This window comes from Pistacia vera, unplaced genomic scaffold (genome assembly GCF_008641045.1).
Source record: "Pistacia vera cultivar Batoury unplaced genomic scaffold, PisVer_v2 Contig904, whole genome shotgun sequence".
Lineage (NCBI taxonomy): Eukaryota > Viridiplantae > Streptophyta > Magnoliopsida > Sapindales > Anacardiaceae > Pistacia > Pistacia vera.
In genome coordinates, this window is record NW_022196784.1 from 91,070 (window position 1) to 115,006 (window position 23,937).

Here is a 23,937-nt window from a genome sequence, read left to right on the forward strand (position 1 = left end):
AAGAAAAGTTCCACTCACTATTTAACAGTGTAACCGCTTATTCTCCTATATGTTGAAATAATAGAAAAGAGCCTATAAAATAAATAAAACCTCAAATTCTTGATATCACACACAAAGAAATCCTTAATATTTTTAACATGATGGCCCATTATATCTGGAATTTTAAAATGAAATAAAGAAAATACTACAATATGAAAAAAGATCTTTCATGACAAGTGATATTTTAGCAAATTCAAGCTTTTGCTTCATGTGTATGGATCAAGCCTGCTTGAAAGTATGGATACTTACCATTGTAGTTATAACCAGACAAAAGGTGAAGAGATAATCTCTTGAATTCAAAATAAAATAAAAGGACATTAGTTGTTTTCCTACAATTAACTTCCTGAAATGGAATTTCTGTGTCCACAACAATTCTTCTTCTTTATCACATAGAGCCCGATCAAAAGTGTTAAATCAGTTGAGGCTGTTAGATATCTTCCCAAGTATTTTGTTTCATCAGGTTCAGAATGACCGTAGCTAAAATCAGTGAATTTGCTTGTATATCTCTAATTTTTTGTGGGCAGGCAGACAAAACGTGAAGTGTTATTTCTCTTCTCTTCCATCATGTATTTTTCAATAATGGAAACTTCTGGTTTGCTTCCAAGCTAGTGACATTGCCAGCAGTCGTGTTGGTTTCATTGGCCTGTCCCCATATAACCGCATAAAATCCGAAAGCAATTACAATAGCTCCAATCAAACTGCAAAAACATTGTATATGATTACGGTTTCTCTTCACATGCTCTAAGAACAACAATGACCAAAGTAAAAGCAAAACCATCATTCAGTAGCTAATATCAATGACTCAGCTTTCATGTGTATGTCTATGTGTACATATGTGAAATGCAGGTGCATGTGTGAAAATGATATAGTTGTTCCAATCTTGTTTGAGTTTCAACTCAACACAATATTTATTCAAGATTGATGTAAAATGACATTTACCTGCCAAGATGAGGGGTTTCACCAAGGAACACAACTGCCGTGAACACCGCAATAACAGTTGCAACAGGCTTAAACAGGGCAACAAAGACAGGCCCCTTCTTGTACAGGCACCAAGCAATAACACTGGAACGAAAAACAGTTCCCACTATTGCCTGAATTGAATCACAAAGAAAGTGTATGAAGATATTTAAAATATAAAAGATGCCATCATAACCTTGTTATAAACATCTGTGGAGAAAAACTAAAAGTTTTGAACTTGGAATGACTGACTGAAACAAAAACAGAGACGAAGTTATTTATACCGCATAAACAACAGCAGCCATTTGAATGCCAGGTTGCAGTTTCCAAGCCATTGAATCTCTTTCTACTATTAGGGAGACAACAGCACATTGCAAGGTCCCAAAAAAACAGGATAAAAAGACTAGGGTCACTTTGTCAGGATACTCCTTCAAAGTTGCTGCCTGGAAATGGAATCAGGTTATTTCCAACGATATTAAGCATTTTATATCATTTAGTGACCTAAATGATACATTCTATAAGCAACTCAGGAAGATCTTTTCTGGGGAAAGTATTGTATGCTAATTTTAGTTTCTTCTGGTATACATATACATGTATTTTTTTTTTTTTTTTTTTTTTTAAATTCAAGTATCAAGTCCAAACCATCCACCTTCGGCTCATATCTAATGACATATGCCACAACCCTACAACGGTTCGGTATTTATAGTTGCAGTCTGTACCTGAAAAATTTTCCATGTTGCAGATGACACACAAGTGACTGTAAGGAGAAGGCCTCCAAGAGCCCAATTCGAGTATTGTGAGACAGGGAGATGAAAATATGAGTTAGAAGTTGATGAGAGCCTCATGAGTGCAGGGCCCTTGTAGAGAGTCACTATAAATGCGCCAAATATTGATACAATGGTACCAAGGATTTTAGCCTGGCTACTTCTGCTTCTAAGAGCTACCTTTTCCATCCTTGAAATTCAACAGTCAAAGATGCATATCAATAGAAAGAAAAAGAATGGTAATCTTCGACATACTACAATAGAATAAAATTCTAATCAAATAAATATTTGACAGGAAGTAAAATTAGCACCAATAATTTAACCGTCATAAGATCAAATACGAGTTAATGAAGAAATAGAAGAAAAAATAAGATAATCCTCAAAGAGTATCATTCAAGATCTGTCTGTTATAAATTCCATTACCTTAGGAATCACTATTAGTGCTTCCCAATAACAATTATATATCCCTTCCAAATGGAAGGAGAAAAATATTTTACTAACAGATTACCCCTTCATTGTTCTTCTAGCATTCCTTCAGGATAGAAGAAAAACATTTTCTTTGTTTTGTGTTTTTAGCAGATTAATCCGTCATAGTTTTTCTGGTGTAGGTCGTCAGCCCATTTTGTTCTGATAGTTTCCTTGTCTGGTTTTAACTATAATTATCAATACTTTATAACTTCTTCTAGCTAGAAAGAACAAAACTTCTACAAGATACAAGAAACATGAATATGACAAGAGTACAAAGTAAGAATCTGACACTATATATGGTTTGAGAATCAAAACTAGAGTATAACAGATAAGAAAAAAGTATGAGAGTGTTTCACAAGATAGTTTCTCCATAAAGATGTAAGAGCAGTGCTTCAAACACCAGGTTAACATTTATGATATCATTAGGCAGTAAAACAGCGAATAGTTTCTAGTTCTGATAGGTATCAGATGACTTGGATCTTGTACTCTTCTATATTTATACCAACGTTACTAATGCATTTCTTCTGCGCATAGGCAAAATATATTGAGCTAAATTAAATGATGTCTTTCTTTTTTTTTTTTTTTTTTTAGTCTGATTATTTTAATTATTTCATACATTTCAATCTCGAAATTTATACCTGATTCAACACCAAAACCATTGAAATCAGTTTACAGATATTGATCATGGAGCCCAAGAATCCAAGTTACAGGGTAAGATTAATTTCTTTTACATAAGAGTCCACAATGAAAATGGTGTAATGCATTAAATTCAAATCAACCAACGAAGCCAATACCTGAAAGCAATGGCAAGAAGAAATGTAATTCCTGGAATGAGATTACCCATAGCTGAAGCAAGAGTTGGAGAGCTGTATTTGATCCCTGTAATTGCAAAAGTCTGCACAAAACAAATCCTGCCACAGAAATTTTCCCAGGTCTGATTATCTGTTTCCCAAAATAATTAATTAGTCTAACATAAACTAATAACAAAATTAAAAACAAAACAATACCCATTTGAGTAATTCACTACAATGCATTACCCAAGTAAGCCCAGAAGAAAGAATTTACAAAGGAGCGGGAAAGTGAGAGAAAGGCTCTTGCTTCTGCACAAAACAAACAACAGAAGAAACTAATATAACCATAAGGAGAATTTGGAAATTAAAATTAAAATTAAAAAAGAAAAGAAAAGAAAAGAAGAGACCTGTAGGTGTGATAGAGGAAGTAATGTAATAGAATGAAGGTGCCAAGGGCATTATAGTAAACAACATAAACAAAGTTGCTCATGCCACTACTCATGGCGAATTTGCCCAGAGTTATCATGCCCACCTCACCGAACTCAACCAGTACCATTGCCGTGAAGGGCGCTGCATCTGGTCCACTGGGTAACGAAGGCATTGAATTAAAAGAGGAAGAGGCAGGGGTTGGAGATCGGCGGAGTCCGGAGAAGACTCCGTTCACCGGAATGTGGTCGCTCAGCGTCAATGAGAACGAATTGAAAATGAATTTTGGGTGGAGGAATCAAAGTGTTGTATGTAAAATACGCGTGATCACGAAACGTGTTTAAGGGAGGATGGAAAATGATTAAATTGACAAATGTAAATTATTTAATTGATAATTATTTTTGGAAACAATATATGTTTTTAATTTATAATTAAATTAAATATTTGGTATTTTCTTAATCTACTAAGTTTATGGGTTTATTTTTTTTCATAGGCCGAGCATTTAAGCATACCTAAGGTTTGGCGAAATGACAGATTGGTATCCAAAAGGTTTCAAAACGACAAACAAGTACCTTCCGTCATGTTCGGTTAGTGATTTCCGTTTGCTAATAGTGAAAAGACTATAATGCCCTTTGAGAAATATTAGTCTATTTTTTTAATTACTTTTAGACCCCTTAAATTTATTAATTTCACAAATACCCCCTAAAAAAAGTTTAAAAATTAACAAAAACACCCCCACCCACCCATACTTGCTAGATTTCGGCGGCCACCGCCAGTGGTAGTTGGAATCTGTCACAACGATCTACGCCACCATTGAAAATTGTCGGTAATTCACTGATCTGGCCTTTTTCGGCCAGATCCACAGTGGATCTGACCGGAAAAGGCCAGATCTGACGTGAAAAGGCCAGATCTGGCCAGAAAGTGACGGCCAACGAAATGGCCATCGTTGACAGACAACGACGGCCACATCTTTGGTCGTCGCGGCCAAAGATGGAGTGTTGCGACCGTCGACGGCCAGATCTAGGCCCTACCCACCAGATTTGACGAATCTGTGGTGTAATGTAATTTTTTGGACAGATTCTGGCGATGGTGGCCGGAATCTGGCACTGCGGTGGTGGTGGTGTTTTTGTTATTTTACAAAAAAAATTATATATTGGGGTATTTAGTTAAATTAGCAAACCTATGGGGTTTTTTACAAATTTTTAAAAAACTAAAATATCAAACTTTCAAGGATATTTTAGTCTTTTCACCATTAGCAAACGGAAATCACTAACAATACATGACGGATGATAACTGTTTGTCATTTTGAAACCTATTTGGTACCAATCTGTCGTTTCGCCAAACCTCCCCTTTTTCTTACGCATTGAAAGAGCATTTATGACATTTCCTTTCTTGGTATTGAGAGACAATAAACATTAGTCAGAAGGCCATACACGGTTGGCTATTCAATCACATTGTGATATTAATATTAATAAGTAATTTACATAGTAACTGAAATATTAAATAATAATTAAAATATTATTGGTAATTTAGAATAAAAAATATGAAGTCAATTGCACGGTAATTTTCATTCTTCACAGCTTTTAATCTGTTAACAACATTACATTATAAAAGTTCATTTTTTATGAGAAAATTACAACATGATGTTTACAAACTTCATATATCTTCACTGTTTTGCACAAGAGGTGTCTTTTGGCTGGCTGATCCCAAGCTACAATCTTCAATGTCGATAACCATGATTTTCTCTTTCATTTGTCCCCAAATCACAGTATAAAATCCGAGTGCAATTACAATGGATCCAATCGCACTGCAATATCCATTCAATTAAACTCCCATTAGTCTTTGTGTCTTTCTTCACTTGATATAGAAAGAGTTCAGAGAATAATATTTGTACCTGCCCAGAGACAGAGTGCTTCCAAGGAATATGACTGTCAGGACCACTGCAACAGCCATCCCCAGTGGCTTGAACATTGCTACATAGGTAGGCCCCTTCTTGCGTAAGCACCACGTATGAACAGAAATCCGGAAAACACTTCCGAATATAGCCTAAAACAACCTCAAATGATCAGCAATAATCATTTCAAATGTGTAAATTTGAATATTAGATTTCGTTATTAAATGATCAGTATTCCTCTTACCGTGAAAACAATGGCGAGTATTTCAACAGTTGTTGACAATTTCCATGCACTTAGATTTCTTTCTGTTATGGCTGAGAAGATAGCAGCTTGGATTGTTACAAAGAAGGTACAGAAGAAGACTATGGTCATTTCTTCTGGGTACTTCTTGACAATAGCAGCCTGGAAATATAAAACCACCCAGCAATATATGGTTGTCAAATCAACACAGAATTGCAAGTAAATTAACACTTACTATGGTTTAAATTGAATGAATACATTATTTCAGTTTGAAGATTGAAATTTGGAAAGTATATTTCAAATACAATATCTCCAAGAATACAAGGAGTGAATTCATTATATGGTGTTCTGATGCTCAAATGTAGAAAGCTTGTCGGAGAATTCCTCTACCTGAGAAATGTTCCATGTTGCGGATGATAGAGCAGTCCAAAGAAAAAGAAAACCTCCAATGACCCATTCTGATTGCTGTGAATGAAGCGGCTGACGAGGAGTTGGAGAGCTAGAAGTTGATGAAGCCACCAAGAGTTGTGGACCTTTATATAGCGTGATTATAAACGCTCCTGTTACCGCTACAACAGCACCCAAGGATTTGGCTTGACTGCTTGATCTTCTTAAGTCTAGCTTCTCAAACCTAGGATTTGAAAGTGTTTTTAAGGGAGGAAAAATCATCATGCACATTCAGAAATTGATAAAAATGGGTTTCTTCAGACTAAATCATCAAATGCAAGGAATTGAGTACATAAAAGTTAAAAATTGGAAGAGAAGAAAGATGACATTGCCAACAATGGCTCAACCTAACATAACCAAAATGAATTTCAAGCGTCAATATCCAGACAAGCTTAGTTCTAAAGTTCACCTTCCCCTCTGTCAAATTTTGGAAAAATAAGATAATATCTAGGCATTGGTTCAGTTGATTTCTAAAAACAAAAACTTACAACTTCTTACCTGAATATGACTGCAAGTAAGAAAGTAAAGATAGGAATAAGATTCATCAAAGCAGATGAAAGAGTTGGTGAACTGGATTTAATGCCGGTACAATATATTATTTGGCCAGAGCTCCTGCAACACCAGAATTTTCTATTTTAAATGTACACTAAGAATGAAACCGTTGTAGCAATTACCAAAGAGGTTAGAGAGTAGTGCTTACATTATGAGGGCAACAAGGAAAAATCTCCAAAGATGGGAGAAAGAGAGAGGAGGACGCTTCTTTCTGCAACAAGAAAGAAGAATTAGAGATCAAATACTGCATTAAAAACAATCAAACAAAAGCTTCATAAATGGAATCAAGTGATGAAAGATACCTGTTGAAGAGAAAGTAAGGAAGAAGAATGAGGGTACCGAGGGCATTACAGTAGACCACTGAAACAAAATTGTTCATTCCCTGGTTCAAAGCTGCTTTGGTTATTACTGAGAGACCCACATCTGTGCATTCCACTGTTAACATCGCCAAAAGTGGCACTGTCTCCTGTACAAATGATCCCAACTCCATTTCTCCACCGCAATTGTTGCTTTTTTTTTTTTGTTTTTTTTTGGGGGGGTGGGAGGGGGAGGAAGGAGTTATGTGATGCAATAACATTTGTACATATATGATTGATGGTCCTACCTTGGTATTAGTTTAGTAATATTACCGTACTCGCTAGTTATTACTTATTACATATTTTTATGCGGTAAAATAACGATACGTCAACGAGCAACCCAATTGAAAATCTTAAACAAACGGTTACACAAAAAGATTCCAGAATAGAATGATCACCAACTTTTGTCTACTTTGGCAACTTGTATTAACATATGAAAACGGTCATAATCAGATACAGCTAAGGTTATTGCAATAACTTTAGTGTTTTTTTTTTCAACTTATTCAAACGAGTTTATTATTTACCCTAAATTGAATTTACAGTTTTACACTTTCCTCCTGAAATTCGAAAGTGAAATATGCCGGTACTGTATAATTATCATAAATATCATCAATCGTCAAAATTCAGAGACCCAAAGTTGGATAATCATTTACAAGACTTCAAAAGGATTGCCAAATATTGAACATTTATCAACTTCAATTCCTCCTCAAGAAAGTTGGGTTATCCTACGGCGGATATTCAGTATCATTCTTAATATTTACCAGCAGAGGGACAACACCTTAGAGAAATCCTCAGTAGTTCAGTATCAAATGTCTACCCTCCAATCCATTTCAGGGTGTCCATCCCTAGTTCTTCTCTGGGGCCACAAGTCGAAACGCCTAAAGCATAATTGCAGTATGTTTTTTTATACAAAACTAAAACAAAGGGAAGCATGCAAATGATAGCTTAGGTGCTCAGCGGAATCTTGGTCTTCAACTTTCACTTTCATCTAAGCAAAACCCACCGCCCATTATCAGGTGATCTTTGGAGAATTCTGCCTCACAAAAAGGATCCTCATTCTGGCTCACATTTGGCTCACCAATTTCACCTTCATCAACGCAAAATCCACCTCCTCTTTCAAGGTAGTCCCCAGAAGATCCCTCCTCAAGCAAAGGATCACCTGCTTTATGTTGTTCCTTTCTAAAGGGGTCAGCTGAAGCATCTCCAGCTAGGCCATGAACTTCAAATAATTGTTGTTCTCCCGCCTCTTCATTTGAGCATTCTTTATTACTCCATATCTTGCTCCCATCATCAATTTCTTGGTCATTCATACAGTAATTTACAGACTTCCGTGAACGACTTGACTGAATGACAGAAAAATGAGAATAAAAAGGAAATTAAAACATCTTGAAATCACAGCTATTTCAGATGTTCAAATGTAAATGCGTTCCATTGTTTCAAATCTCAAAGACAAAATAATAAAATATTAACATAGGCCAAATCTACCATTTACAAGTCACAATTCGGAAATTTCATATCTTATCCAAAAAAATAAAAAAATAAATGGAAGCTCACACATAAAATGCTTGTCAGATAATTCAAACCATTTGAATAGGCAATTTAAAACATTTTCTAATACAGCATTCATGTATACACTTTTTTGTACAAATTAACATTTTTCTTAATAAAGCTATACAGTTCAAAACAAAACAACCTAGAAGCCCTGAATATTGATTACAATCCTTCTCTATTCTCTTTATATATCTATTTAACCACCATCACACTGGTAAATTACACCATCTCATGTTATATACAACTACACCAACTCAGACAGGCAAACTATTAATAACCAAGAAGACTAAATTAGTCAAAGACAAACTATACCATGTCTCAAAAGCAAAAACAGGAAATCAAGTGTTCCGTTGCTCGTGTTCTTCATATAATTATATAAATACCAAAATTCCTCACATAGAAATGAAGTAAAAAGAAAAAGAGTTAAGCTTACCCTTCGCAGTTCTTGTGGCCCTTCTAGCTTCTCATTTCCACCAACGCCATCACTAGAGCTGGTTTCAGTTAAGTCAGCACAAAGCCTTTTTCTTCTCCTCCCTCTACCTCTTCCAATCCCATGTGATATTTCATTGGTATTTCGCCCACCATCAGCACATATTAATGACTCTGGATTTTCCCTTTCGGATGAAACAATCTTTTCAGTAACCCTCCTTTTCCTTAACTGCTTAGGAGTTGACTTTTCCCTATTGTTTTTGGCTCCAGCAACACTTTCCTCTGAATCTTTCGCTGATATACTATTTCCATTTTCAAGATGATCTGCTCTCTTCTTCTTTCTACTTTTAGGAACTTCCTGCCCAGCCTCACCCATCAACTCCAAGGATTGGTTTCCAGTTATTGCTTTAACAGCTTTCTTAATTCTCTTGCTACGAATTTTTGCAAATCTTTCATTAAAAGTGTAAAATGCTTCTAGTCTCAGTTGAGTCTTCATCACACAAGCAACAAAAAAATTATATCAGAATCTTTTCTTACCACAACAAAAAAATGAACAAGAAAACTAAAGGGTGATAGATGCTCAGAGAATATGCTACCATTTATTCAATAAATCCTGTATTAAGTGGCAGTGATAGATGGAACGTGCATGTGTGTATGTTTGCATGCATGGATAGAGAGAGAGGAAGCGAAGTATAGGCCTCTAACCTCTCGTTTCTCATACTCCTTCAAAACAGGAAGGAGCAGCTCGTCTGACTTCTGACTTCCCCATGCAAACTTATCCCAGCAAAATCTATAAAACCAATAAAATCAGAAAATCATGCCTTTATTATTAATGTTTTTAATAAAAAATATATACAGATAACAGAATGTCCACAGTGCTCAAGATGGTATAACGATAATCTATGATCTAGGAATACTTTTGGGACATAGAAATCATTCTTCCATTAAAAATCTGAGACAAATAACTCACAGTCAGAACATGACTCAGTTCAGTCTGTCTATGGTACATAAGCAAGCCTTTTCAAAAAGAAATTTACAACATGGAAGAAAGAAGTCGAAAATTATATTTAGAACAGGATATACAGAAGCCCATAACAGGTAGAATGTCGCATGAAGCAAGATAAAAGAAAGTTCAAGATACGACTACAAGCAAATCAAACCTGAGTCCCAGTTTTTAGTCCACTTGACAGAATCCAACAAGAAACCTAATAGAACAATAGGAAAGTAATCCCAAATTTTACTAAGAAGTTGGAAATTATCCAACAGCACAGGATATACCAGTCTATAAAAGGTAGAATGCCATATGAAGCAAATAAAATAAAAAATTGAAATTCAAGATACCATTACATGCAAATCAAACCCAAGCCTGAGTCTATAGTCCACAAGATATGATCCAGTAAGAAGCCTACTAATACACCAGGAACATATTCCCATATTTTAATAAGCAGAATGATAAAATCAATCAACAAAATCAAGACTTAAATGAACCATCATCAGTTCACAAAGAATATAATGTCAGATGCATGATTAAATCTGCAGTTGATGTTTCAGTGGGAAAAGAAACCATCTTTGTTTCAAGTAAAGAGACAAACTATTGAGGAATTTGGACAAGAATCTCTCACCTAGCTTTCTCACTTTTATCCATAGAAAGATAAGGATATTGTTGTTATAATACCAGATGCAAGAAAGTTAAGAGCTAAATAGTAAGAAATAACTTACTTGCGCAGAACAAAAAGGTCTGGCTTTCCCCATGAGAAAGGCTCAGTTGATTTATCCACTTGGGGACAAGTATATGCTGAAATAACAACTTCACTTGGGAAGGAGGAAGGTATATGCCAGTTCTTGCTCACATTTCTCTATAAATTAGAATTTGATGCATTCAAAAACCAATAGAGAAGTGAAAAATGATCATTTCCGTGAGAGTAACATACTTAAAATGGAAAAGTAATAATTACATGATTATCCATGAAAATCTTCTTTATGTCTTGGCTGTGATCTGCAGACCACTTGTTCTCATCAGCTTGAAGAACATTTTGGCCACCTACAGAGAGTCCTTCCCTGCTGCATTTTATCTGACTCATACTATTGTCACCAACTTTTGATGCTCTTTTCCTTGCATTTGATACAGTTTGAACATCAAACTTCCCAAGGATGGTCGGATCTGGTGATTCAATCCACTCCCGGAATTGGTGAAGACCATCTTCCTCAGGGAATGCATTTACAACCTCAATGGCATTGACAATACCAATCCCGCTGCATCAAAATACATCCCATTGAAATTCAAATAACTAATATACAAATTAAGCACGCCTACTTAAGAAGGTAAAGAAGCATTTCCACTTCCAAAACTAGAAAAGCAATAACCCACAAAATAACAATCTGCGGTGACTAGTCCCGCAAAGGAATTTGCACATGAAAAGGAAAAATAAGGGCATTTTAAAGCCACCTTGTAAAATTGTTTCTCTTTTTGGAAATAATTAAAATACAGAAAAAAGTTTCACAATGATTTTTCACATGCATGTCTGAAAATATGTAGTGTTAATTTCCATGTTTTCTCCATCCTTGAAAACATAATTGGAGTGTGTACTATCGGGTGCTGCCATAGATCCACAAAAGGCATACTCAGAAGAAGCTGATGGCTGAATAGATTCAGGTGGTCCTCCATGCTTCAAACAAACTAATTGACCAACAAAGGGAGCAAGGAGACCTTGAAGTTGTGGGAGATGCAATGATTGTGAGTTGTTATAGGCAGTGGCCAGAGCTCAAGACATTTAATGATATCAACAAAGTGGAGTTGTATTGAGTTTTCCATGTCCTAGTCATTCAGTAGTTACAATTAACAAGTACTTATCACGCCATTTTTTATACATTAGAGGGTTGAAAATCAGATTCATACCTTCACCAAAATGAAGTTAGCAGTTCTTAGGACACAAGTTTAGGTAATTACAAAGTGTTTTTGTAATTTTGATGTATTTTTGTGACATGGTCACTGTTATTTTCAGATATACTATCCACTGCATTGCCAAATCTTGAAAATAAAAAATGCAATTTTAAAAAAAAAAAAAAAATTGATAAAACATTACTAATTGGGCCCTAAATATTTTCAGAAAATCCAAAATGCATAATACTACAACATAACTAACATAAATTCCAAATAAGAAACCTAAAATTGCCACAGCAATTACCTAATCCCTTCAGTATAATCACTCCCAAGAAGCAGTGCCATGCGAATAAGTTTTTCCCTGGTCAGACCAAGCTCTTTTTCAATGTCCTGAACAGGACAATGTATGAGCACAAATATAAGCAACTCAATACTATAAATCATATTGTACCAACAGTATATGAGTTGAATTAAAATGAAAATACATATTAATAACGCCATATATACTCACAAAAATGAGCTAAAAATTTAAATTTACACATCATAGGCAAAAAAGAACAAAAATAAGTGGCACAAATACATCAAAAAACAGAATCTATAAATCAAAAGGTAAATAGAAATTTCTTCTACGCTCAAAATGAAGGAAAAATTCCTACTTTTTCATGCATCACAAATATAACAATTAAAATTGCCACAAAGTAGGCATAAGACCCTGATATGCCTCCTGATTTACTGAATTACACAAGAGTAACACTAAAACTACGAATATAAGGGGGCGTTTGGTTAAGGAATGTTAGATTACTGGGAATGTTGGATTACTAGGAAGATAGATTACCTTGGAAGCTTACTAGGAATCTTTAAGAAAATGTGTTTGGTTAGTTGGTGGGTATGTTATATTAATATGTTTGGTTATGGGGAATAAATTAGTGGGTATGTTATTTAAATTACTAAATTGTCCCCTTTACAAATATATATATATATAATATTATTTTTAATATTAATTTTTGAATAATTTCTTTTAACCCCCAATATTTCAGATTTAGTTAAAACACCCCTGCTTATATAAAATTTTAATTTATTACGACATCACCCCCACCTCTTGCTGCCGCCTGCTGCCACCGCAGACCACCGTCGAAAGTCTCCGAAAGTCCCCATCAGCAACTCACCGTGACCAAGAGGCTTCGATATGGCCATTTCCGGCCGAAAACGGCCGTATCAGGCCAGATCCCTGGCCATTATCGGCCAGATCTGGGCGAGATCTGGCCGTTATCGAAGCCTCCCACCGAAACTCGTTCTTTTTTAAGGACTTCGAAGATTTTTCGGCGGCGGTCGGTGGTGGTTGGCCGCTGTCGACGGGGGTGGCTAGGTGGCAGTGGTGGTGGTCTGTAAATTGTTTTAAATATAAAGACATTATTGTCTAAAATTTTAGTTGAATAAGGGTAAAATTGAAATAGGATATTAATGTAAATTTATTTTAAAATGAGGGCATTATTGTCCAAAATTTTCATTAATAAGGGATAAAATTGTAACAAAAAATGATAACTCTGGTAATCTCAGAATACCTAAAATAATGGAGGTAATCAGATTACCTCCAATATTACCAATAGTAACTACTATTGGTATTTAAAGATTATCGGAATCTTATATTATTTGACAATCAAACGTGGTAATCAAGTAATATAAGATGACATTACCCCAATAATCTGACATTACCGCAAACCAAACGCCCCCGGACAGAAAACAGACTAAAAAAGTAATGCCCTAAAAGTTCCAATAAGGAACCAGAAATATTGAATAAAAAAGGAGATAAAAAGGAAGAAAAAAACCTATACAGATTTCTTAATGAACCATTCAATGAAATCAAAATATAGGATAAAAACAGATGTTTAAATGAAAAAGTATCTTAGGGACACTATTAACAGGAAGAACAATCTTCATCTTTTCAAAGTTCAAACCTGCATGAAGTATGTCTCCACATATTTGCGATCATCAAATATATTCTTGTAAACACTTTGAGCTCCAAACAAGAACACATCAGAATCATCAGTCACAACACCATCAACAAGATTCACAATCTCCATAAAAGCACATTGAGCTTCTGCTTCCATTGGGGCAATAATATAGGGTAGGCCAAACATTTGCAGCAGTTCCTATCGAAAACCAAATATAGAATATCTATTGTTAATAAAAAATATGGGACAAGAGAGTGGCATTTTGGAGAAATTAAAGAATATGGCTGTATTTTTAAACTATAAAAGACAACAAAATCAAAATGATGAAATTTAAGTACACACCTGGCATTCGGCAAACATCTCACTGCTAACAGATTCAGCATTGCGTTCTAGCTTCCTTTGCTCATCTTCTAGATTCATACATTCTTGATCTAAGATTAGCATTTCCTCTTCCAAATTAGCCTCTGTGAACTCCACCTGCATGTTATCATTTTCCTTAAGTTCAGATTTCTCTATATTGTGCTCTCTACCACTGAATTCACAATCATGGGTTCTTTCTGCAGCCAAATTTTGCTGAGTATTATTTTTGTACATTGATTCATTCAGAGATGAATCCACCATGGAGCTGTACGGATCACTAGACACAATTGTTTGATGCAGTGGCTCAGCTTCACAATCATTTTTCTTACCACTGATCATAATTGAGGATTCAGCGACAAGTTCACTTTCCTTATCATCAAGGAGAGCAGAGCACTCAACCTCAGAAGTATTTTTCTTGTCACCAACCAAAATGGCATCAGACATGTAACTATCAAGGACAGCAGAGCACCCAACTTCAGAATTATTTTTCTTGTCGTCAACCAAAATGGAACCAGACATGTCACTAAATACTAAATCAGCACCATGAGAATTATCTTCAGAACACCTTTTCGTAAAGGTAGCTAGCTCACCACCCTTATTAGAAGCATCAAAGCATTGCCCTTGAACAAAGTGTTGCTCCTTCATTCCGAAAGTAGCAACTGATTCTGCACGTGCCACATCTCCATACAAAGACCTCCCTTCACTTGCATCTTGCCTTGATTGTTCAGGAAGGGAACTGGGGTACTTTTCACATGATTTACTTAGTGTCTCCTTGTTATTAGGGTTATGTACTACAGACTTCAACTGACTCTCTAAAGCATTAGTAACTTGTGAGTCACTTACTCCCCCTGCAGTACCCAGATTTTCTCCATCGCGAATTTCACAAACTGGTTCATCTTGTCGAGTAGCATTCTCCCCCAACAGATTTGACCCACTCGTATTATTCTTTTCATCAAGAAATCCAACATCATCACAAGCATTTTCTCCAGATCTTTTACAATTTTCATCATCAGATAAGACATAATCAGATTTCTCACTACATAAATCCAAGAGACTTCTTCTTATTGCCTCCTGCAAATTAGCCTCTTCTTCCAAATGACCTCTAGGAACTGTTTTTCCTGATTCCGTAAAACAGGCAGAGGAACTTTTGGGAGCACCACTAGGTCCTCCTTCCCATTCCACTTCACTTTCATCATTGATATTGCCCTCCTTACGATAAGGAGCAGGGTTAATTTCTGCATTAACATCATTAGAAAGACTATTAACTTTTTCTTCAACATTCCCTTCTTCCCAGTCGCTATCTGAAATTGAATTAAAAGACTGTTCCTTTGAAGGAGTATTGTCAGTAGAAACAACTTCTACAGGACTTCCTGCAGCTAAACGAGCAAAAACATCATCATCATCAACACGATTGTTCTCACCATTGTCTTCAAATGATATCTGTATAACTTTTTCATTTTTAAACATTGACTGCTTGTTTCTCTCTTTGTTTACAAATCCACTATTATCGTCAGGTGAAGTTTCAACAAACTCATTTTTCCCAGAAAAATTATTTGAGGAACCTATTTCATTTATTCTGAGCAATGAATTTGACTCCACATCTATTGTATTGTTTGTATTTACTCTCTCTTGCTCAATCTCTCTCATCAGATCCAAATTCCTTTGTAAATCACGAGTCATACGAATCCCCATAGCTCTGACCTTACTAACACGAACACGCCCTCTTTCATCCAGATATGTCTCTATATCATCAAAAACTGCTCCTCTTTCCTCTGGGGCCAATCCTGTTACAGCATTGGATTCACTGCAGGATGATGCATTGTCCCTGGACGCTGAAGAAGGACGCCTTGATGGCTTCTGTTGTTGCTTATCTGCAGTACTCCCTACTTTAGCAGATGCAAGCACTCTGACATGAGTAACATTATAAAGGTTATTACTCCTTTAAGATGCACATAGGTTATCATTAAAAAAGGAGGGGGGAATGACAAAAAGCAGCAATTAGTCAAAGACAAAACACCAATTAAATCATTACTCACTGTTTGTCCCCAGTAAATGATGATGAAAAAATAAATTCTCTGTTAGCTTCAGAGGCTATTCTTGAAGTCTGGATGCCACCTACCCCTCTTCCAGCAGCAGCTTTCTGCACTTCATCTATCTCCCGCCGGAAAGCAACAGTTTTAAGATAAGCCCGTATTTGTAGCTCAGAGAATTTTTCGGGTGCCTAGATGTGAATGAAATAACAATAAGGTTAGGTCCTCAAGATCAAAGAGAAGCATCAAAGAGCTTGGATAGATATTAAGCAAGCTCTTAATCAGAGAACAAACTAACGGTTTGGATAACAAGCTCCAATATAACCTTATTTCTTTATTTGCCTGTTATCTAATTGGAACCTGACAGTTGCCACTTCCTCCATTCTAGTTTCATTTTAATCATACAAAATTCGCCAGATAAACAAAAGATACTGTTTTAATTCCAAAAAGCTCAAAATAGCAAGGACCCATGCTGCTTCTACCATCTTAATCTTGTGGGGTGGGAATTCCCAAAAGATTTTCTCCAGTTATGGTGCACCATTCCTGCTAAGCTCTTTGCAACTGTTACCACTCACAATTACCTATTTTTAAATCCAAGGAAGAACCTTACAGCATGACACTTTATGTCATCACTGAAGTGCTTTAGCATAGAAATCCACACATTTATGTTACCAATTACAACATCAATCAGATTGAAAACATTTCATAAAGATACAACTGTGATTTGTTGCTCATAGCAGAAGACATCAATTAGGGGGTCAGAACAAGCATGATTTGAGATCTGAAACAATTTTCTTAGTATTAAAGGATCAGAATAGAGACCTTCTTGACTTTTTGATACTTCTGTCTGTTTTCCGCCATCAACCGCTCTCTCATCTACAGAAAATGACATTAATAACCATATTTCATATACAAAAAATTAAAAAGTATAGACTGGAGAAACTGAAAAAGCTTGAGTGACAAAAATCCATAACTATGTATACACAAAGCTAACCTGAACAAGAAGATCCAGTTGCATTGATGGAGGAAGAGCAGCTAAAACAGCTGGATCAACATTCCCATGCATAGCTGGCTGCAAACAGAATTAGTTCAAAAGGTCATTGAGCACCAACTAGTACACACTTGAGCAACACAGAAAGAGAGATGCTTTATTTCTTCAATAAGAGAGTCAAGTAAGCTAGCCAATAAGTATCGCCTAACTAACTTCCCACGCATCTTTGAAGGATGAACTTAGAAAAAGGAAACAAATAAAACAAGCATCCAAAATTTAAATAGCTTTCCAAAGACTTCTGGTTTGAAGGACAGCTTATAAAATTGTGCAAAAAGTTCCAGGATATACCATGAAACCCTATGAAGAACATAATAATCCTAAGCAAACAAACCAAACTGACCAATATCATCTCTTCATCTTCATCACCATCCTCTTCCTCAAAAGGAATTGAAGCAGCAGTTATTGATGCATTGTCAGTTAAACTCCCATGTTCCTCTGCCGCAATAGATGCTGCCAACCTAAATTAACTTGTCAAAACAATAAAACAGAGCACTGAAAGCAGATAAATTAAATTTTCCTTATAACTCAACTGCCTATGCAGCTTACATCTCATCAAGCTTTTCACAATCATTACTCTTCGATGCAACATGACTTCTTTCCTCATTACTTCCCACCAAATCTGTTTGATCTAGGTCGTCATCATATAAAATCTTCTTGCCCTTAACATCATGCTCCTGCTTCTAAATCAGAAACATTTGACTTGCATCAATACATACCATTAGAAAAAAGTAACAATAATAATGCCAAGAACCTGATTGCTTAAAAACCAGTCCTCTTGAAAGCCAAAATTAAATACACATGGATACTCACCTGAACAAGTAGACGCATTGATGGTGGCAAAGCTGCTATAACAGCTGGATCAACATTCCCATCCATTATTGGCTGCAAAACAAGATGAAGTGATCATTACATCCTAAGTTGAAAGTCACTAAGTCTAGGCTGCAAAACATGAGAAAATAATCATTACGTTTGGATACACAAGTCAAGAAGTTTCATAAAAATACTAAACATATAAGACCCATTATACCACAAAGCGAAAGAGAAGGCTATTTCACAAAAGGAGAGTTAAGGTAAGAGAGGAATGTTAGTTTAGTCTAAAGTAAAGTCATATTATTCTTTCAAGTTTAATTGGGGTGAGGAAAAATCCTATAGTATGCTTAAACTTTAATTTGTTCCTAAACTTCCAAGAATTTACATCTCTAAATACCATGCTCATTGTCAAAGAATTACAAAAATCAATACCACAAATTACACCAAAATAACAACTGTAATTTAAAATTGTACAGACTTACCATCATCATCTCTTCGTCTTCATCACCATCTTCCTGAAAGAGATTTGCAGTAGCTGATGCTGCCAGCCTAAATTAAGACATCATAAATAAATAAAATAAAATGCCATACAGTGAATAACAAAAAAAAAAAAAAAAAAAAAAAAAAAAAAAAAAAAAAAAAAAAAAAAATCATGAGAACTACAATAGAGCAAGCAGCTTACATTGCATCTCGATTTCCCTTGTTGCTAGAAGCCAAAGCCGCATCATTTTTTCCCAGACTTCTCCAAGTGACAGCTATTTGGTCGGACAAAATCTTCTCGCCCTTAGATGCATTATTCTGCTTCTTTCTTTGATCCTCAAGATCTTTTGCCAATTCTTTCAACCTCATTGTCTTGAGCTATTAGTAAGAATCAAACACAAACACAACTCAAACCAAAACTGAATTATGCTTAAATTCTCGAACCACAAACACAAAGAACAGCAATCTAGCACTTGAATGCAACAAATGCATTTGTCCATCTCCAATAACTCTGTTCTGTTCATTTTCTGGATCCAAAATTACATTAAATTCAGTTCAGTCTCCTTCTCCAAACACAGAGTATATGCAGAAATTTTATCACTACACTAAGTAAATCAAACTATAATAATAATAATAATAATAATAATAATAGTAAAACAGCCAGAAAAAGACAGCTAACCATAACATAAACACAAAACCTGAACTACTGTCTTACTAGAACGTAAAAGATTATTAAATAAATAATAGTTACATGATTAATCAGCAATTTCTCAGCAGTTTTACGGATTTTAGCCTGGGCGTTCTCACGTTGCCTCCGGCGAGCAATGACTGTGCGGCGCTTGAGCGCCGGTGTTCCTCCATCGAAGACAAAAACTGGTTTTGTCTTCAGAAACAATAATTTACAAATTCGGCGAAAAAAGCCTATCAAATGTGCGTTCCGCACCATCTCTCCCTTCTCGTCTCTCATAGCCTTCATGAACTGGACCATCCATATGCTCGCGTCTGTAGAAAAAAATAAAGAAAATATAAAGTGTATAAAAACAATAATAATTTACAAGTCAAGAATGTTAGGGTTTGAGGTTACCAATGGCGAGTCTTTTTCCGGCAAGGGTTTCGACGGAAACGCGGCGGCCAACGGGAGCCAGTAGGTCCCAAAGACCGTGAACTCCCATTCCTGTTCGGTAGCTTCTTGTTGAAGAATATTCGTAAAATCCAAATTACACTGATTCGACGAGTTGCTGCCGGCGAGAGGTCGCTTCATATATATATATATATATATATATATATATATTAAGAACCCAAAATTTTAAAAACTTTGTAAAATATTACCCACCATTATTAGTATTCCCAAAAAAGTTAAACAGTAGAATATCATTATTCCCAAAATATTATTCTATATTTTTTAATTTCTTTTAAACCTCTTAAATTTATTAATTTAACTAAACATCTCCCAAATATTTTTTTAGAAATTGAAAAAATACTCCGGCCATCCTCCGACGGTGGTGGCCGGTTGTCTGTATTTAATGGGTGGGTTGGAGGTGTTTTTGTTAACTTTTAATATTTTATTATAAGGGTGTTTAGTAAATAAATAAATATAGGAGATATTTTTATTAATTTCCAAATCATACATCGTAATACCCATTCAATTTAACTTTTTTCAAAAAATATTCTAAAAACTATTAAAATAATGAACCAAAACGGAGCATATATTTTTTCTACGGTAAAATTCTAGTCGCCATTTTTGTATCCATCTATTTCTTTATCTAGGGTGAAATTCCAATAGCCTTTTTTTTTATCTAAAGTGAAATCTCAATGCATTTATTTAATTTTTTTTTTACATGCTCTTTTACTCATCAGCCTTGGCAATGGCATACCTCATAGTATCAACGACGTTGCCTTTTTATTTTTACTTTTTTTCACACAAAAAAAAAAAAAAAACTAAAATGACAAAAGATAAAAGGAAAATTTAAAAAAACAAGGGAAATTATATTAAGATTTAGGTGATGTTTGTTAATTTGTCTATGTTGTGTGTGATTTTTCCATTAAGCTCGGAGAAATCGGAATCCCGCGAAGATATAGTTCGACCCAAAATCAGTTCGGCTTAACATTTGTCTGACCCAATATAAGCTCATCGAGCTATAGCTTGACCCAGCATAAATTAGTCGCGACTGAATCTATAAATTGTTCGACAAATCACAAATAAGCTCAAATCCCGGATATTTCAGAAAAGATCAAATCAATAGCAGTTATGGTGCGATTTTAGCGCACAATCCTGAGAATATCGAAATTGCCATTCAAATGTGATTGCAATCCCGATAATTTATCTCTTTCCTTGTTTACGAACTTGTATATAAACCTCCTGCAAGGATGGGAGAGATGTTAGCAAATTGTTCTAGGCATTAATATATTTCTTGTAGGCTTTCTAAAGCAATAAGAAAAACAGTGGATGTAGGCTTAAATTCTAACTTGCCGAACCACTTTAAAAATTGATTGTGTTCTTTACATTCACGCATTTTTTACATACATTTGCTGATTTTCATTAAATCACCCACACAGTTATTCCGATTTCACCAAGGTCAATTGGATCACTCGGTACAAGTTTTCATATCAACATTTTGGCGTTAAAGGAAGGGCTTGAAGACTCCAAGCTCTCTATGTTTTCTAGTAGTTTCTTTTCCATCTTCCAACTGCAAAAAACCATCCATGGCTACAACCCATGTCACCAAATCCAACTCTAGAATTGAAGCCACTGCTAGATGGGGAGTATTGAGTGCGATAAAGTATGAGTATAGGGAAATGGTAGACATAAGAGTTGCAGATCTTCAAGTAAGTTTTCCAATGATGCAAGAATCGTCTAAATCCGAGGTCTACAGCTTAAGTTATTGTCAAATTACTGAAGCATGTTTCAAACTCGTCATAACTCGTTAATGAGAGCGCGAACTCACCATAACTCGTTAATGAGAGTGCGAGCTCGCCATAACTCGCAAATATGAGCACGAACCCGCCATAACTCATTAATGAGAGTGCGAATTCGCCATAACTCGCTAATGAGAGCGCGAACTCGCCACAACTCTCTAATGAGAGCGCGAACTCGCCATAACTCGTTAATGAGAGAGCAAACTCGCCATAACTCATTAATGAGAGTGCGAACTCAAGCATGATAAAGTCTGAATATAGCAAAATGTTAAGCATAAGAGTTGTAGCCCTTCGATTAAGCTTTCCAATGGTCTAATCGTCCAAATCCAAGGTTTCCAACTCAAGTTACTGTCAAATTACTAAAGTATGTTCCAAACTCGCCATAACTCGTTAATGAGAGTACGAACTAGCCATAACTCATAAATGAGAGAGTGAACCCGCCATAACTCATTAATGAGAGTGCGAACCCACCATAACTTGTTAATAAGAGTGCGAACTCACCATAACTCGTTAATGAGAGTGCAAATTCAAGCATGATACAATCTGAATATGGCAAAATGTTAAACAAATGAGTTGTAGCCCTTTGAGTAAACTTTCCAATAGTTCAAGAATTGTCCAAATCCGAGGTCTACAACTTAAGTTATCATTAAAATACTGAGGTATGTTCCAAACTCGTTAACAAAAGTGCAAAAGCTTGTCATTTCAGAGCTCATCATTTTAGAGCTTGTTTTAAGAGCTCATTGTTTTAGAGTTCATTTTGAGAACTTGTCGTTGTAGAGCTTGTTTTAAGAGCTTGTCGTTGTAGAGCTTGTTTTGAGAGCTTGTCGTTTTAGAGCTCGTCCTTTTAGAGTTCGTTTCAAGAGCTCATCCTTTTAGAGTTCATTTCAATAGCTTGTTGTTTTAGAGCTCGTTTTGAAAGCTTGTTGTTTTAGAGCTCGTTTTTAGTGCCCATCGTTTTGAAGCTCGTTTTGAGAGCTTGTCATTCTAGAGCTCATTTTGAGAGCTTGTCGTTTTATAGCTCATCATTTTGTAGCTCGTCATTTCAGAGCTCGCCATTTTGTGGCTTGCCATTTCAGAGCTTGCCATTTTGTAGCTCATCATTTTAGAGCTTGCCATTTTGCAACTTATCATTTCAAAGCTTGCCATTTTGTAGCTCGTCATTTTAGAGCTCGTTTTCAAAGCTTGTTTTAAGAGCTTATGTTGTAGAGCTTGTCGTTTCAGAGCTCATTTTTAGAGCTCGTTGTTCCTGAGGTTGTTGTGTTTGAAGTTCATAGTTTTTTAAGTCCGAAATCGCACTCCAAAAACTAGGGGGCTATTGTTGTGTGGGAAATCCAGAGAGGATAATTCCCTATTAGGAGAGAAGATATTTAGATTTACTCGATTTGGAAGGAAGATATTCAGATTGACTTAGATTCCAACTAAGGTAGCCAAAGATCGTGCAACTTCCTAATCCTACGTATTTAAATCTTATCTCAACTCTATCATGTAAATGGGTGCTATATAAACCCATCATAACTTGTTTTCAGGGGGGTTGGGCAATTGTTCTAGGAAAAAATTCATCATTTATAATTCTCATTCAATAACAGAAACAATGGACGTAGGCTCAAGATTCAAACTTGCCGAACCATTTTAAAAGTTGCCTCTTGTCATCATTCATTTTTGCTCTTTAATTATTCAATTGTTGATTTTCATTAAATTACGTACACATCTATTCCGATTCCACCAAGGTCAATCGGATCACTCAAGTTGGTACAAGTTTTCACTAAGGAGAAGTGCCACCAATTCCCTCACCACAACTATGATGCAATTGTAATCGCAGCAAGAATTGATAATGCCCAAGTCTTTTAGGTAATGGTAGACAATAGCAGTGCAGCAAACATCATTTTCTTGGGAGCTTTCCAAGAAATGAGGTTTATCGAGCGGGATTTAAGAGCACGTCAGTCGCCGCTATACAAATTCACCGAGGACAGTCTGGTCCCGAAGGGAACAATCGAGCTACCCATGACTGTTGAGGATAAGCCTCAGAGAAGAATGGTGATGGAAAAATTCTTAGTGGTCGATTGTTCGACTACCTACAACGTCATCTTAGGTAGGCCATTCCTTAACAAACTGAGCGCAGTCACTCCTGTGCAATGTCAGGCCATAAAGTTCTCGACCTCGGACAGAATCGGAGTTATAAGTTGTAAGAAAGACTCAAGGGAGTGTTATAATCAGGCTATTCATGCTGCACAAAAATGGGCACTCTCGAGGACCATGATCATTGTTGAGTACGAGCCACCAAAGTTGGAGGATACCATAGATCCTCGCATTAATAAAGAAGAGACTGTGGTAGAGCTGACAGAAGAGCTACGAGAAATACCTATCAGCGAGGAAGACCTACTCGCGTTCTGAAAATCGAGAGCAGTCTAAGCGACGAGTTGGCAAATAGTTTGGTAGGTTTCCTAAAGCAAAACCTTTGCCTAGGTATATGAAGATATGGTAGGGATCAGCTCTGAAGTCATGTGCCATAAATTGAATGTCGATCCAAAGGCTCGCCCAATTA

The 23,937-nt window shown here is 35.9% G+C and overlaps 3 protein-coding genes across 4 annotated transcripts; all 3 read right to left on the reverse strand.

Annotated features, from left to right (window-relative positions):
- Positions 1 to 460: 460 nt before the first annotated feature.
- On the reverse strand, positions 461 to 3,778 carry LOC116119753 (WAT1-related protein At4g15540-like). Its single transcript, XM_031405683.1, has 7 exons — positions 3,427 to 3,778; positions 3,266 to 3,328; positions 3,023 to 3,139; positions 1,716 to 1,950; positions 1,281 to 1,439; positions 979 to 1,130; positions 461 to 737 (listed from the first exon to the last, which is right to left on the reverse strand). The coding sequence occupies exons 1-7, from the start codon at positions 3,618 to 3,620 to the stop codon at positions 602 to 604; spliced, it is 1,056 nt and encodes a 351-aa protein (XP_031261543.1). The 5' UTR covers positions 3,621 to 3,778; the 3' UTR covers positions 461 to 601.
- A 1,228-nt stretch (positions 3,779 to 5,006) lies between these two features.
- Positions 5,007 to 7,082, reverse strand: LOC116119757 (WAT1-related protein At5g40240-like). The gene is made up of 7 exons (XM_031405688.1): positions 6,882 to 7,082; positions 6,728 to 6,790; positions 6,526 to 6,639; positions 5,971 to 6,211; positions 5,584 to 5,742; positions 5,340 to 5,491; positions 5,007 to 5,252 (listed from the first exon to the last, which is right to left on the reverse strand). The coding sequence occupies exons 1-7, from the start codon at positions 7,067 to 7,069 to the stop codon at positions 5,102 to 5,104; spliced, it is 1,068 nt and encodes a 355-aa protein (XP_031261548.1). The 5' UTR covers positions 7,070 to 7,082; the 3' UTR covers positions 5,007 to 5,101.
- A 360-nt stretch (positions 7,083 to 7,442) lies between these two features.
- LOC116119745 (DNA repair protein UVH3) lies at positions 7,443 to 19,728 on the reverse strand. 2 transcript variants are annotated; one of them, XM_031405678.1, is made up of 18 exons: positions 19,564 to 19,728; positions 19,231 to 19,481; positions 18,682 to 18,857; positions 18,482 to 18,548; positions 18,000 to 18,071; positions 17,736 to 17,869; positions 17,530 to 17,647; positions 17,133 to 17,210; positions 16,961 to 17,014; positions 16,145 to 16,329; positions 14,091 to 16,014; positions 13,752 to 13,946; positions 12,101 to 12,186; positions 10,871 to 11,168; positions 10,635 to 10,771; positions 9,621 to 9,705; positions 8,920 to 9,405; positions 7,443 to 8,278 (listed from the first exon to the last, which is right to left on the reverse strand). In XM_031405678.1, the coding sequence occupies exons 1-18, from the start codon at positions 19,649 to 19,651 to the stop codon at positions 7,907 to 7,909; spliced, it is 4,806 nt and encodes a 1,601-aa protein (XP_031261538.1). In that variant the 5' UTR covers positions 19,652 to 19,728; the 3' UTR covers positions 7,443 to 7,906. The 2 variants fall into 2 exon arrangements, with proteins under 2 accessions (XP_031261538.1, XP_031261539.1); XM_031405679.1 differs by lacking the exons at positions 18,482 to 18,548; positions 18,682 to 18,857; positions 19,231 to 19,481; positions 19,564 to 19,728 and having other exon boundaries at positions 17,530 to 17,639; positions 18,000 to 18,070.
- Positions 19,729 to 23,937: the final 4,209 nt, after the last annotated feature.